Source organism: Otolemur garnettii, unplaced genomic scaffold, assembly GCF_000181295.1.
Source record: "Otolemur garnettii isolate 467f Iridium unplaced genomic scaffold, OtoGar3 scaffold00068, whole genome shotgun sequence".
NCBI lineage: Eukaryota > Metazoa > Chordata > Mammalia > Primates > Galagidae > Otolemur > Otolemur garnettii.
In genome coordinates this window covers 1,232,783-1,248,396 of record NW_003852463.1, presented here as the reverse complement: position 1 = coordinate 1,248,396, position 15,614 = coordinate 1,232,783, and the positions used below count along the sequence as shown (strand labels likewise).

The 15,614-nt window shown below is 45.4% G+C and overlaps 1 protein-coding gene and 1 non-coding gene across 2 annotated transcripts in view; both read left to right on the top strand.

Moving 5' to 3' along the window:
* HK2 (hexokinase 2) overlaps positions 1–15,614 on the top strand; it is a 66,184-nt gene that overhangs the window by 19,874 nt on the left and 30,696 nt on the right. The window contains exon 2 of the mRNA XM_003793361.2: positions 4,693–4,855. Coding sequence (XP_003793409.1) covers positions 4,693–4,855 — 163 coding nt within the window. The remainder of the gene's footprint in view (positions 1–4,692; positions 4,856–15,614) is intronic.
* LOC111726513 lies at positions 7,957–8,092 on the top strand. Its single transcript, XR_002774275.1, has one exon. It is a non-coding gene; the product is annotated as a small nucleolar RNA SNORA42/SNORA80 family (small nucleolar RNA).

The window sequence follows — 15,614 nt, the reverse complement described above, 5'->3', positions numbered from 1 at the left end:
GAAGGAAACTAGAGTCTTGGGGGTTATTTAAGAAACCACAGGGCATGCATCACCCCCAGGCTAAGAGGGGCCCATAGGACCTTGGTGGTGATCCTGAGGGCCTGACATTAGAACTAGTAGGCCTCTGTTGAATACCAGCTCTGCCCCTCACCACCCAGTTGACCTGTAAAACAGGTACAGAAATTTTACAAGAAGATGATGGAGGTCAAGTCAGTAAAGTTATAGGATGATGCCAGACAGATAAGAAATGCCTGATTGTCTGGACGTGGTGGCTCATGCCTCTAATCCCAGCATTCTGGGAAGCCGAAGTGGGTGGATCACTTGAGCTCAGGAGTTAGAGCCAGCTTGAGCAAGAATGAGACCCATCTCAGGTGGCGCCTGTGGCTCAAGGAGTAGGGTACCGGCCCCATATACCAGAGGTGGTGGGTTCAAACCTGGCCCTGGCCAAAAACTGCAAAGAAAAAAAAAGAAAAACTAGCTGGATATTGTGGTGGGTGCCTGTAGTCTTGTCGTGGGCACCTGTAGTCCCAGCTACTCAGGAGACTGAGGCAAGATCATTTGACCCCAAGAGTTTGAGGTTGCTGTGAGCTATGATGCCACGGAACTCTCCAGGGCAACACAGTGGGACTCTGTCTCAAAAAGGAAAAAAAAAAAGAAATGCCTGATAAATGTGATAAATGTTTAGCCACTGTGGCTATCATCATTATCATCACTGGATACGTGACACATAGTTAAGACCCACTGAATGAAGGGCACATGACTTGAGTAAGGGGTGACCATGCAACTTGATTCTTCCAGGGCTGAGGATGAGAAGTGTCTGACTGGATTTCCAACAACTCATAGCAGTTTAAACATCAAACATAAACTAAGTTTGGCTGCTATAGAATTTGCTTTTTTGTGTACATGACTTCTCGCTCAGGACGAGGTGGTGAGACCTCTGCTCTTCCACATAGGAACTCTCTCCTTCAGCCTTTGAAAAGGCCCAGAGCCACCAAGGGAGGGTGTGTGTGGGGGAGGAGAGGCATCCATCAGGGAGGTTTGTGGAACTCTCTTTCTTTGGGAGAGTAGCAAGGTTGGAGGACAAAGTCCAGAGAAATGTTTGCTGCCCCCCTGACCTGCTCAGCCAGCTCTGTGGGCCACACTCTCCGCTGCCTGCCCTCTGCATCTATGTCAGGGAATGACTAGAACTGAAGATGCCTATAATGGGCATGGCCAGCTTGCATTGTACACTTGGCCTGTACAGACTCCAGCGGAAAGGGACAGTCATTTAGCAGCATGGACAAGAGTATAAGTGAGCCCCACTGCTCCATCTGTCCTAGCTCAGCCTTTGGCCTTCTCCTCTGTAGCACAGAGGGACTGGCTGACACTACCTACCTCAGAGGGCTTTCTGAGGATGAAATGAGTTAATGGGAGCAAAACCTTGGGAACAGGGTCTGGCATGGAGCAGGTGCTTCCTTAGGGGCTTGCTGTTATCACTGTTGCCCACAAGAGCTTTTTGGGCTGGATGTAGCCTGGCATTAGTCTCTGGCCTGGGTGGCCTGAAATTTTGTATATTAGCACCAAGATGTGTAAGCTGTGACCAGTCAACGTGTCATTGGATCTGGACTGGGAAGCCTCTGGGGTGGGCAGAGCTGCCCTGTGTCTAGGATCACTGGAGAAGCCTGGACTCTGACACTTCACCAGTAGGGAGGGGGCTTGTTTGGTGTCAGGTGGAAGCTTCACCCTTTTGCCTCCTGTCTGTCAAATGTCATCCTGGGGGATGTACCCTGTAGGAAGCAGAGGTCAGTGACTTAGCTTGGGGGATGGAGCCCTGGAGGACTGAGGCAGATTCAGGACAGTGGGCTCAAGGTGAGTGAGGTACCAGGAGTCAGTAATCAAACAGGAGGCCCAGTGCAGTGGCTTACTCCTGTAAACCTGGCACTCTGGGAGGTTGATGTGGGAGGATCACTTGGGCTCAGGAGTTTAAGACCAGCTTGAGCAAAATCTAGACCCCAATCTCTACTAACAAGCTAGAAAAACTAGCTGGGAATTATGGCAAGCTCATGTAATCCCACCTACTCGGGAGGCTGAGGCAAGAGGATCATTTGAGCCTAGGAGCTTGAGGTTGCTGTGAGCTATGATGCTATGGTACTATACTGATAGTGACAGACTAAGACTGTCTCAAAAAAAAAAAAAGAACAGAAGGGACAGTTGGATTCTTCCTGATTTAGTCCTATGGACTTTAGTGTGAGGTGGCTTTCAATAAATGCTGGCAGGGCGGTGCCTGTGGCTCAGTGGGTAGGGCACTGGCCCCATATACCAAAGGGTGGCAGGTTTGAACCTGGCCCCGGCCCACCTGCAACAAAAAAATAGTTCTGGCGACCTGTAGTCCCAGCTGCTTGGGAGGCTGAGGCAAGAGAATTGCTTCAGCCCAGGAGTTGGAGGTTGCTGTGAGCTGTGATGCCCCAGCACTCTACCAAGGGCAATAATGTGAGACTCTGTCTCTTAAATAAATAAATAAATAAAAATAAATGCTGGCAATAGGGAAATTCTGGGAAATCCTCCTTTCTGTAGTTCCAAACCTAACATGACAAGCCTGGTCTCTCTCCGGAAGACCAGGGAGTGAGAAATGGTTTGGGGCTGCTGTTCAGGAGGAAGTTGCCCTTCTACCATTCTCTGCTCCTCCTCTGTACCCCTGTATCACCTTCCAGGTGAGAATTGCATCTCGCGATTGCCTTGTGTTCAAACCCTCAGCGGTTGTGGAGGGGGCTGGGCTGATGGCTGGAGACCCTCCTTGCTGACTCCTAGCTGTTTGCAGCATTTCCTCGGACTCTGGTCTTTCAACTTTGGGGACTAAGAAGAGTGATAAAAGATTAGTACTAGTCAGGATCCTTGAAATGATCTGAGCAGGACCAATGTCATTATTCTACAGGGACAAAAATAGACCCCAAAGAAGAGTATGTCCGAAACTCCCTAAGGAGTTAGGATACAACCTGGAAAGAAGATGTGTTCGGAAACTTTTCTCTTTTACTTTGTCACAAAGGAGGACATTGGATTTGTTCTTTGTTCTCAAAGGATTAAACATCTTTTATTGTTACTCTGGAAATCTTAGGCTGCAAGCTTAGTTAAAAAAAAAAAAAATTCAAGGGGCCCTGAAAAAACCGCTGGAAAGCATGGAAGGCGCTACTCGTAATGCGCATATTTGTTGAGAAAGTTATTGTAAAAGTCGCGCTTCTTTGTCAGGCTGCGCAAGGGCAAAGGACAGCCAACCATCTACTTGTGTTTCTCACAGGAATGACAGTGGTAGCAGTCATCTGCTGAGCTTTGCTCTTTGGAGTCCTAGAATTTCAGAGTTGGAAAGGCACCTTCTGGTGCCTCAGTTTGGTGACACTGCTCGGAGTGGGGGCTATGCCACTCATACCTGAAGGCGTTATTGAGAGCTGGTCCAATACTCCTGAGTCTCTCCACTCCTGCTCTGCTACTGGCCAGGGGCTCCACCTGTCATGGACACTGCTGCTGGGAACAGTGATAGTGGGGAAACTTGTATGTCTCTTTGGATAAGTTTCTACCAGACCTTTTCTTGATTGGAGAAAACTAGGACTATCCATGGCCAAGGCAGATTAGAGCTTCCAAGACGGAAACCATCTGAAAGGGCTCCTAATACTTCTCCTTCTCCTGGTGTTAAATCTGGGAAATGTTCACGTAGATTAATGTTGAAGGCAAGGTCAATGAAATGGCTAGGGAGTATTTCTACCATTGCTGAGCACAGGAGCGGTTGCGTCATCATGTACATAGAACCTCTCCTATATGTCAGGCGCCATTCTAGGCTCCGGTGGATGCACAGCTGAGCACATAGACACTGTTCTTCTAGCCCCTTTGTCCTTATGGTTCAGACACTACTAAATATATATTTCCAAACTGTGGATGGTGTCGTGAAGGGAAAAGCTTGAGTGGTTGGAATAACAAGGAGCCTTGACTGTTACATTCAGGAGGATCACAGGAGGCCTCTGCAGAGAGAGGATTGGTAAGAGACTGCAGGTCCTGGATGCACAGGGCCCAGACTGGGGAAGTTGGGGAAATGAGCCAGGGATAGTTTCTGCACAGAATGCAAATACATGACAATAAGATTGGGAGGTGGGCAGAGGCCGGACCTTGCAGATCCTCGGAAGGATTTCAGATTTTGTTCCAATGGGAAGTGCTGAAAGTTTTAAGCTGTGGATCAGTGGAGTCTGGCTGGGGGTGGAAAATGGATGAAGAAGTAAAAGTAGAATGGGGGGTCATATAAGTCCAGGTAAGAGTTGTGGCTACTGGGCCTAGGGCCAGGGGCAATGGGAGGGACGTGACTGGCCACGTGAGGTGTGTGGGGAACAAGAGATGAGGGTAACGAACCCTGGTTCCAGGGATGTTGTCACAGGCATTCGAACTCAACCATTCTAAAAAGAACTTACCTCTTCTCAAATAATCCTTTTCCCTGATCTGTACTGTTCTCTAGAAATAAAATTAAACCTCTTTTTATAATTTTAATTTTTAGAGTTTTCTTTTTTTTTGTTAAGACACTATCCTTTCACATCAATTCCTAGTACTGGTCTTTCATAACAACCTTCTCTATAGAGCAAATATTTCTTTTGAAGGGCTGCATGGTGCTCCCTGACATGGGCCAATGCCTACTTTATTTAACACAGAGCCTTTACTCTCGTTTTCCTCCTCTTTCAGGTTGACCAGTATCTCTACCACATGCGCCTCTCTGATGAGACCCTTTTGGAGATTTCCAAGCGGTTTCGCAGGGAGATGGAGAAAGGGCTCAGAGCTGCCACCCACCCCACTGCATCAGTGAAAATGCTGCCCACCTTTGTGAGGTCCACTCCAGACGGGACAGGTACTGCAGCTGGAGGGTGGCGCTGGGCTCTTCATTGCTGAGGGGAGGTTTTGTTGGCTTTGCTCAGGGACCCAAGAAACCATGTGTGAGTGAAGGGTCCTTGGTTTTACGCCTCAGAAACCAGCCAGGGAATAGAATGGAAAACTGTGGGTTGGTACAGACAGCAACCTTGGCAGTCAAGGGAGAAGCCGTCCCAGCCATTTGCTTTCCACCTATGTGCTGAGAAAGGCTGCTTGGCTTGGTTTGGATTTGACAGCCCCACTGAAATTGCACAGAGTGGTGGCGAAGAACCACCACAAACATGCCTCACATGGTCACAACCACAGGCCATGGCAGGCGCTCTCTGTCCCACCTACACATGCCTCAGCCGGCACCTTCAATAGGCATGCCAGAGAAACAGTGCCACACTGATTGTCCTGGATTGTGTCTTGAAAGTACCAGAAGTCTGAATAAACTTGGGGAAAATGTAAAAAGCCACTGTGTATGTGAAGCAATTAAAGGCTCTTAAGTCCGGCAGTATGAACCTGTTAAGCTCGATTTAATCCTCTTATTTGGATACAGAATCCTAATTTCACGGGGCAGCACCCAGAAAGTGATTTAATTATAGGGAAGAAAAGGGTTATGGTCAGAAAGGTGTGGGACAGGCCAGATTGCAGAAGGCCTTGCGTGCAAGCCTAGAACACTGAGTCCTTCAGTAGGCGCTGGGGAGTAAATGCCAGTTTGTGAGGGGTGTGAGCAGAGCTGACCTTGCGGTGTTGCAGTATCTGCAGGGTGAGGAGGGTCATGTGAGGCTGGGAGAGCACAGACGTGGCCCTGGTGGGTGGTGCCTGGCAGCTGGCAGTGGCAGGTGGGGAAGAGAAGATTCGAGGGTGAGTCCAGCTGCCCCAGGATGCGTGTGGTTGAGTCAGAGCTTTGAGACACCTGTTTCATATAATCTTCACAGTAGGTGCCTCCATTTCCCAGACAAGGCAGCTGGGAGGCCCATGAGGGCCTGGGGGTGGGGGGTAGCTACTAACATCTAGGGGGCAGGGGAAAAAGCCCAAAGGGCAGCTGCCAGGGCAGTGGGAGGACCAGGGAGCACAGCGCCTGGAACCTGAAGGAGGTGAGATCTCCAAGACACTGGCTGGTGGCTGGGGAGGTGTCTGCAGAGGGGCCTTGGGGATGGGGTGGTGGTGGTGGTGTGTGGCTCAGGGCTTGTTTGTGTTCTTCATGTCTGCTATTTCCACATTTGTGTCCTTGAAGCTCACCTCCCTAGTGTTTCTAGAGACCTGGTTTGTCTAACAAGACTTTGTACAGTTCCTAAAATAAATATGTGTTTGCAGAAGCCTTAGGACCCAGTCTGGACCCAGAACAGAGGGTGTGACCTTGTTAGGATTATTTTGAATATGTGTGTCACAGCCCTTCACAGAGCCCCTTGAGGTGAGGGGCCGCTGAATTATTCCTCTGTGCCTTCCGGGTTGGTGTGTTTGCTGCACCTACCACTCCTTGACTGGAAACCACACCTATTTCCAATGTTTTAATTTAATGTTCTGACAAATTCATTAGCTTCGGAAGGCTCAGGGAGGGCATTAATCTATTAATGAGCGATCTGCTCCCATGACCCAAACACCTCTCATTAGACTGCCCCTCCAACATTGAGGTCAAGTTTGAAGATGAGATTTAGGGGGATGCACATCCAGACTATGGCAAATGGACACTGGTTAATTAATGCAGAAGACAAGAGTCCTCTGTCACCCATTCTAAAACGTGAGCTATAGTATTATGTGGAGTGTGATCTCATTTTGTAAAATAGTTACATGTATCTATATTCATATTTGCAGATTGCATATACACATGTGTATGTTCAGCTGCATAAAGTCTCAAAGATATGTATCGGACTACTAATAGTGGTTATCCTATCATTTGAGTTTAGCAGTCTCTAGTAAAGGGAAAAATGTGTCTGTATGAAAACTGAGTGATTCCACTTCCAATTATATACCCTGAACAAATTCTCACATGAATCCAAGGAGACCTGGTCCAGTAACGTTCATAGCAATGTTGCTGATAGTGACAGCATACTGGAAAGTTTAGGGTATATTCATGTGATATGGGATACTGTACAGCACACATTACATAAATGAGCACATATATGGATACAGCTCAAACAATGAGTGGAAACTTTTGGGAGGGCATATGTCTTATAGAAACTGAATGTAAATTTTTCTTTTCTTTTTTTTTTTTTGAGACAGAGTTTCAAGCTGTAGCCCTGGGTAGAAAGCTGTGGCGTCAGAGCTCACAGCAACCTCTAACTCTTGGGCTTAAGTGATTCTCTTGCCTTAGCCTCCCAAGTAGCTGGGACCACAGGTGCCCACCACAACACCCGGCTATGTTTTTTTTTTTAGTCATTGTTATTGTTGCTTAGCAGGCCAGGGCCGTGTTCCAACCCGCCACCCTAGGTGCATGTGGCCAGTGCCCTTGCCAATTGAGCTACAGGTGCCGCCCCTGAATGTAGATTTTTTAATAGCCCCTCAAAGACTTTGTTTACATTGCTTCTGGACACATATACACACATCGTAAAGTTATCATCTATAAATTGGCGTATGTATACCAGATAACTGATAGGTGTTATTTCTGGTGAGAAAAAGGGAAATGGAACTGGGGAGGAGAAGATAAACAGCAGCAGCAGAATGGTCAGCACTGAGGCCCTTAAGTTTGCTTTCTCAGTTGAGGGTGTGGGTTTTGGGATGTGGCAAGGAGGACTGGTGACTCCCAAGTCAACACAGACTATCATAATAAACAAGAATCCTCCTTTGTCCTTGGTACCCCAGTGAAGTGCTGAGAGGAAGGCCTGGGGCCACAGCCCGGACTGCTGCTGCCACCCAGGCTGGTGGAGATGAGTCTTTGCCCCTGTGGTGCCTGTTCAGTGCCATCTTTCTCAGAACCTCCTTTCTCAGCTCAGTCATTCCCAGCGTTTCTTTTGAAATCTGAGAAATTAAACCTCAGAACAGAACTCTGATCCAGAGGGACCTAATCCTTAAATCAATAGCTTGCTAACTTTTCTGGACTGTATCTTCATGGCAAGAAACACCTATATGTAAATATTTATATAAAATAAAACAAATGCATGGGTTTGGATTTATGGTGGGCCTGTTCCCCTGGGCCTCTCATAGTGCCCCATGCCAGAGCAAACTGTGGCCCTGAACTATTGCCTGGCCTCTGTGTCGATAGGCTGCTGGCACTGAAGTGGGTTGCACAGAGGAAAGAAAAAATAAGAAAGAATAAATAAAATAAAACAGAAGTTTTGGGGACCTATGTTTATTTTTATTTTATTTTATTTTATTTTTTTGAGACAGAGCCTCAAGCTATCCCCCTGGGTAGAGTGCTGTGGCATCACAGCTTATAGCAACCTCTAACTCGTGGCATCACAGCTTATAGCAACCTCTAACTCCTGGGTTCAAGTAAGTCTCCTGCCTCAGCCTCCCAAGTAGCTGGGACCACAGGCGCCTGCCACAGCACCTGGCTATTTTTTGGTTGCAGCCATCATTGTTGTTTTGGTGAGCCAGGGCTGGATTCGAACCCGCCACGTTAGGTGTAATGTGGCTGGCACCTTAGCCATTTGAGCCACAGGTGCCAAGCCCCTATGTTTATTTTTAGACATGATGCAGTCAGATCTGTTGTCTTCTGTTCTTGAAGAAAGTTGCAAGTTGGAACCTACTAAATGTTTTTCAACTTCTAAGTTTGAAAGTTGCTGCCTTAAATGATCCTCAGCCCAGTCTTATTCTACACTGACATTTATGAAGTTGGCTACTTCTTGCCAGGTATGAAATGAAATGTGTAGTTTCAGACCAGTGTAGGGTGAAGGGTCAGAATCAGAACTGCAGGTTTTAATATGTTCAAATTCAAGTTGTATGCTTCAGAGTAATCAGTGTTAAGGGAGAATCAGATATGTGACTTTCCCACATGTGCTAGGGAAACTCTCCTGCAGTCACAGCCCACCACTGCAGAAGGCACACTTAGTGCCAAATTTATTGAAAAAAGTGAGTGACCCTCTCAGGTTCTTAATTTTGGAGTTGATTAGTGTGGAGGGAGCAGGTGTGAGTGTTCATCCCATCTCCGAAAGCTCTGCAGTTTGGAGTGAAGACTAGTCCCGGATTCTTTTTTATACGGGCCCCAGTTATCTAATGGTAATAAAAGTCCTGATCAAAACTTTAGGAGAAACATTAGGAAGTTTCGGGCCATTCATGTACCATGTAGGCTAATGAACGTCTGTGGCATGGTTTATGGCTTCTCTGTAAGAAGGTGGGTAAGTCAGCAGCCCCCGAGCCCCATAAGGACGAAATGTGCAAGGCCAATTCTGAAGTTCCTATGCTTCAAGATTGTGTGGACTACACAGTGTGAAGAAATGCAGTTGGCATAGTGGAAAGTACAGTAGATTTAGATAGTCCAAAGATGTCTTACTCAGATGACAGAGTATATAAAAAAAGGTGTCAGCCAGGGTATATAAAAAAAGGCCTTAGGCGGTTCCTGTAGCTCAAAGGAGTAGAGTGCCCGCACCATATACTGGAGGTGGCGGGTTCAAACCTGGCCCCGGCCAAAAAAAAAAAAAAGGCCTTTATTTGTTCTTTCACATTTCCCCCCAATTTTAAAAATGCTGAAAGAATTCTATAGTGAACATCCATATTTTACTAGATTTGTTTTATCGCACTCATTCGTCCATCCATCCATCCATCAGTCCGTCTTGTTTTATTAACTGCATTGCAAAATAAATTGTGGAAATCAGTTCATTTTAACCCTGAAACTCCAGCATACATCTTAGAGTTTAATATTTGTTCTTTGACATTTGATGTAAGAGCTATATGTAATGTGATCACAAATCTTAATTCTATCATTTGATCAGCTGACAAATACACACATCTATTTAATACTATCTCTGTCAAGATAGAAGAAATTGCTGTCACTGCAGAAAGTTCCCTTGGGCCTCTTTCCAGTTCATCCCTGTCCCCCATTCCTGGAGGCAATCACATTCTAATATTTTCCACATATATGTTTTACCTGTTCCAGAACTTCACGTAAATAACTCAAACAGTATCTGTTTTTTATCTGAATCTTCTTTTACTCATCATAATGTGACATTTATCCTTGGAGTGCCTATCAGCAGTTCATTCCTTCTGGTTGCTGATTCCGTGATATGATTGAAATCATATATGATGTGAAATGATGGACAGCTGGACAGTTTCCAGTTTGGGGCTTTTATGAGTAAAGCTGCTATGAACATTCTTGCACAAGCCTTTTTGTAGTCACATGTTTTCATTTTCTTGGGTAAACATCTAGGAGTGGAATTACTTGACCTTTTCCCCAACTTGTTAAACCATTTACTCTCCTACAAACAATGTATAAAAGTTCTCCCTGCCCCATAGCCTCACCAGTATTTGTTGTCTGCCCCCCCCCCCCGCCCCCGTCTTTTTGCAGTGGAGAGTTGAGTAAAGAAAGCATTCATCAATATCTGCCAGGAACCACACCACCTTGTCCTCTCTGTAGGCAGCCCTGGTCTAGGTGACAGCAGTGCATGTGATTATGATCCCGAGAATCTACCTACGGTTCTGTCAGGGCCACCACACACATCCAAGGGGGCTGGCTTTCAAAGAAGAGTTCCTTCTTAAGAGGGATGTAGGAATAATTGACCTCATTTAATGAGCATCTACCCTGTCTCTACCCTGTTTACATTAATCTGTTTACTCTCCATAAATACCTTAGAAGAGAGACAGTCTCACTTTAAACATTAGGCAGCTGAGGCTAAAAGAGGGTTGATGGTTGCCAGGGTCATCTGTGGTCAGATGGTGACAGTACTGAGATTCAAGTGTAGGTAGCCCTGACTCTATGGCCATTAGATTCACAGTTTACATTGGCTCATGTTGCTGAACCAAAGTTTCCAGGGCAAATCAGATTATTATCTTTTAAAATGGATTGTAAATAGGAGTTGGCTCTGTACAAGTAAAATAAGAAGCTCAAGTAGAACCCAACTGAAAATCTATAAGTGTTCCAGCCTCCTGTTCTAATTTAGCAATAAAGTGTCTTTATGGTATCTTTGTGCCCTCGTTGTCTTGGCAAGGTCATTTGGACATAACTATGCCTTATAAGGCAGAGAGAAGGTGAGGCACTGTCAAGTCGATCATTTAATCCTTCTCCACTTCCCTGAATGGTGAGTTGTTTTCATAGGTAAATGTATCTCCATCCTCTAGCCAGACTTAACTCCCTAGAGAGCAGGGAATGATGCTGCTGATGCTGACAGCGATGATGATGATAAAAATTGTAAGCTAAGCGCTGTATTCGAGCCATCTCATCAGGTCTCACAGTGATCTGATGTTACATACTCTGAACTTTATTTTAAAGAAAAAGAAAATAGATTTAGCAAAATTAAGCAAGCTGCCCAAAATCACATAGTGAGCAAATGGCAGCGTTGGAATTTGACCTCTGCCGGAAGCATCACCAATGCGTGGGCCCTTGGGCACACCACGGGTGGCATGTTTTATGTTTATGCGCCCCCTACACTGCTAGCACAAATACGCTATGCATTAATTCTTCTTTTAGTAACAGGTTGAGCTGTTCATTCAGTCATCCTCCTGGAGGCAAGGTCCTCTGTGCTAAGCTGCCTTGTGCCTGCCTTTGAAGAGTGAGAATTGTGCTGGAGAGATAAGGCCTATGCAGACAAAACAATTAGAGAGAGATATTGGGCCATATAATGTAAGCACATGATATGATAAAGGGAGACGGGGCTGGTAATAGGTTGCATGGAAGCTAGTTAAACCTGAAAGAAGCCCTTATCTTGGTTGCTCTGTGTTATATCAACAACCATGCAGGGGAGACATAAATCAACAGCTAGTGCTAAGTGTATTTATGTGGTGTGGACTGTACTACTAGATAGCCTCTGTACAGCAGATGGCATTTACACATACCAGGAATCGCACCTGATTACACTGAATCTTGACGACTTATGTATGTATACGTGTGTGTACATTATTCCCTCCCCCCTAAAAAGGGGGGGAATAATCATAACCTCCCCTAGAGTGGAGGTGCTGGCTAGAAGGTTATGATTATTTCCTCCTTTTTTTGAACAGATGATGAAGCCCATGTGTCATATTTCTGATAAATTACCCCAAATCACATCACTAATACATGTTAAAATAGGATTTAAATCTAGGTCTGCCTACCTAAAAAGCTTAATATGCTCAAAGCCTACACAATATTGAAATAATCTTGTTTTAATCCTTTGAAGAGTGATCTCATGATTTCCCATCTGTGAGGCCTATGCCATACCTCTCTGTGACTGGCACATATTTTCAGCTTAAGAAATATTTCCTAGGGTGGCACCTGTGGCGCAAAGGAGGAGGGCACCAGCCCCATATACCAGAGGTGGTAGGTTCAAACCTGGCTCCAGCCCCAGCCAAAAAAAACTGCAAAAAAAACTGCAAAAAAAAAAAAAAAAGAAAAAGAAAAATTTCCTGAGTAAAAAAAGCACCAGGACAGTGCTATCCAAAGGTGATCTAGGAGCTTGAACTAACCATGTATTTCATGTGCTCCAAGCCCTAAAAGGAAAAAATAAAGCCCTCTCAACCCAGCCCCTCTGTAGAAGAAAATGGGAATGTTTAGTGCAGTCACCTCGGGCCCCTAGAAATGCTGTTGTAAGGCTGGAGGTGCACTGGAATTGGATGTGGAAGTATAGGTGTGTCTTTGACCACTCCCAAGTTAAGGCTGCATGTCTCAAGTATTGGGTGACAAGGAAGGGCCAGAGGCTTATCGTCAGATCTGATACAGTCCAGCCATCCTGATTTGCTTGGGCCTCTCCCAGGCTTACCACTGAAAGTCCTATGTCATAAAAAAACTCTACTGTCCTGGACAAATTGTGGTGGTTAACCACTCTACATGGTCCTGGAACCCAGGCCTTCATAGCTGTTCAGGTGGACTAGTACAGAGGACTTCTAGCCAGCCTCCATGGTGATACTAGGGCCCTTCTGAAAATAGTCTGACCTTAAGAACAAAAGAAAGTCCTTGGCAATGGCACTAATTTATTTTTTAGAGACAGAGTCTCACTTTGTTGCCCTTGGTAGAGTGCTATGGCATCACCTCCAGCTCTTAGGCTTAGGCGATTCTCTTGCCTTAGCTTCCTGAGTAGCTGGGACTATAGGCACCTGCCACAACACCTGGCTATTTTTGTTGTTGCAGTTTGACCAGGGCCAGGTTCAAACCCACTACCCTTAGTACATGAGGCTGGTGCCCTACTCACTGAACCACAGGCAGCATCCTATTGTGTGCTTTTAGCTGTGTCTTATGAGCTCTATGTTATAGTCACTCTGGATATGCCATTTTTGGCAGCCATAAATCAGAGCTACCTCATAGTTATGCCAAACCTCTGTCCTGCTTTACTGGATGACCAAGCATGCAGGGAACCTCCACACCTGTATATGTCCTCTTCTCTTCATACTCACTAGGTCTTGGCTGTCTCATCTTGCCTTCTAAGAAGCCTGCCTTGTCTGAGCAGAAATAATCATTCGTTCCATAATAGCTCTTATCATGATACTTGCTCACTTTCTCTCTGGCAAGTCTAGGGTGCATGCGGCACCAGGCAGCTGAGAGGTAACTATCCTCGGTTCTCAGTGTTGCAACAATTAATTGCAGAATGGAAGTCTTTTGTTGTAAGGTCCTAGAATGAGTTCAGTTTTGACTCTTAACGTAGTAATTTGCAAGCATTTTTTGAAATGGATTTTTTTTCAATTTTGGAGGTTTTAGCCACATTTCCAAATTTAAACCAAATGAATTACACAGAATTTTATATAAAAGGCAGCTAGAAGCAGAGAGAAGTAAAACTGAAAGTGAAGGTACAAGGGGGGGACATGCCTTAATTAGCCACCCTTAAGCCTCACTAAGGACAGCCCTTGCCACCTTTTATCACCTCCAGAACATTGGGAAGATGTGTACAAAACCCACTTGTCTAAAATGGGGGCCTTTGGAGCTCATAAAGGGGCACTGCTGCTTAAAAATATCAAACTAAACCAGAACTGTTAGCAAGTCACTCCTGGTCACTCTGGTTGGCACACTACCCCAAACGCCTGATGAGATGAACAGGTGGTGATCTATTTTAATTAGTGGCAAGAACCTAATGATTGAAAATAGACCCTGCTGGAAAATTCGATTGGCCCTTGCCCCTCACCCTTCAGAAAATACACAGACATTGTCAGGTACCGTGCCACCTATTAATACATACTTTTAACAGTGCTGGAGTGATGACTGTTCAAATAAATTACTGATGTCACATCAACTAAAATGACACTGTCTATCATGCTCAGGCAATTAGTCAAGGGCTGTTCTAGTCCTCGGCCTTTCTCTGTGACAGGGGAGTTCCCAGAGAAATTGAACCCCCTTTATCTTGCTGACCTTGTGTGCCTGATAAGAGTGGAGCTGAAAGTGGGCAGAATAGTACTCTGAATGGGAAATGAATCAGCAGCCAAACCCCGCCAGAGGGAACCACTTGAATCTTAACTGTTGGGCAATTTGATGGGAGGTGGCACAACCAATACTTCCATTGCCAGTTCTGCTTAGCTGTGGCATTTCCTTGAGTACCTTCTTTTCTTTTAGTAGAGAGTTAGTGCCCCTTCCCTTGTCTTTTATTTTATTTTATTTTAATTTTGGGGGGTAGGAGTGGGAGCACTTTTAATGAAGAGGATCTTCAGCAGAAAGCACTTGGAACTCTGCAGTGAGGTGGGAACAGAGGTTTGGTATTGTTGTGAGAGAGCACTGATTGTGACTACTGAAAAAGGGCCTGCAGCAGTAGGCTTCATTTAACAAGTCCCGGGTCCCTCTGGGAGAAGGGGATGCCACCTCCTGCCCGTTGGTGTGTACCTGCTGCTTCCTTTACCGCTGCCTCCCCTCAATACGGAAGGTTGGGTCTGGAAAGGGCGTGGCCATCCTGGAAGCTCAGGAGTGGGCTGTGTTCAGGCCACTCTTGCTTTCTTTCCCACCACTTTATGGCTTCCAGGAACCAGAGCCAGGAAAGATGTGGGTGTGGTGCATAGGGACAGTCACAGGCTTTGGAGTCAGATGGACCCCTATGATCTTTACAAAGTGATTCAACTTCTAAGCCAAAGCGTTACTTCCTCATCACCCAGCCTAGCTTGGGGGCTGCTGCCACCTCTGGGTTTTATGCTTCTGGCATTGCTAGCTAAGAATTCCTAATTTAAGGATTTATCATGTTCCCATGAGCAGCACCATGGCTTATTGCAGTAGAAAACCTGGCTAGAGCCAGAGCTGGATTTGAACCTTGATTTGAATTACTTGACCTGAGTCAAGTTTTCTTATTTGTAAAACTGGGATTATAATGCCTAACTGGGTCATTGAAGATTAATGAGATAATGTCTATATACAAAATGCTCATCGCTTAACACACCTTAATTTTCTCTTGTGCTAAAGACATCTACATATTGGGCCTTTAGTCTACTAAATCTCTCTCACACCTGCCGTTGTCTTTTCATTGTTTTATTGCCATAATAATCCAGATGCATATTTTAACATACAAAGAGCTTTTTTAGATTATCAAGGAAAAAATTAGTATCTTTTTTAAAAAAAGAGAGAAAAGACACAAACAGATGATTCACAGAAAAAGGAGTCCAGAAGACCAGTCAACATTTCAAAATATTAACGTCACTCAAATGAAAGAAACCAAGTTTAAAAAGTGAGAGATCACTTTGGTCTAGCAGGTTGGTGAAGATTAATTGCTACCTGGGATGTG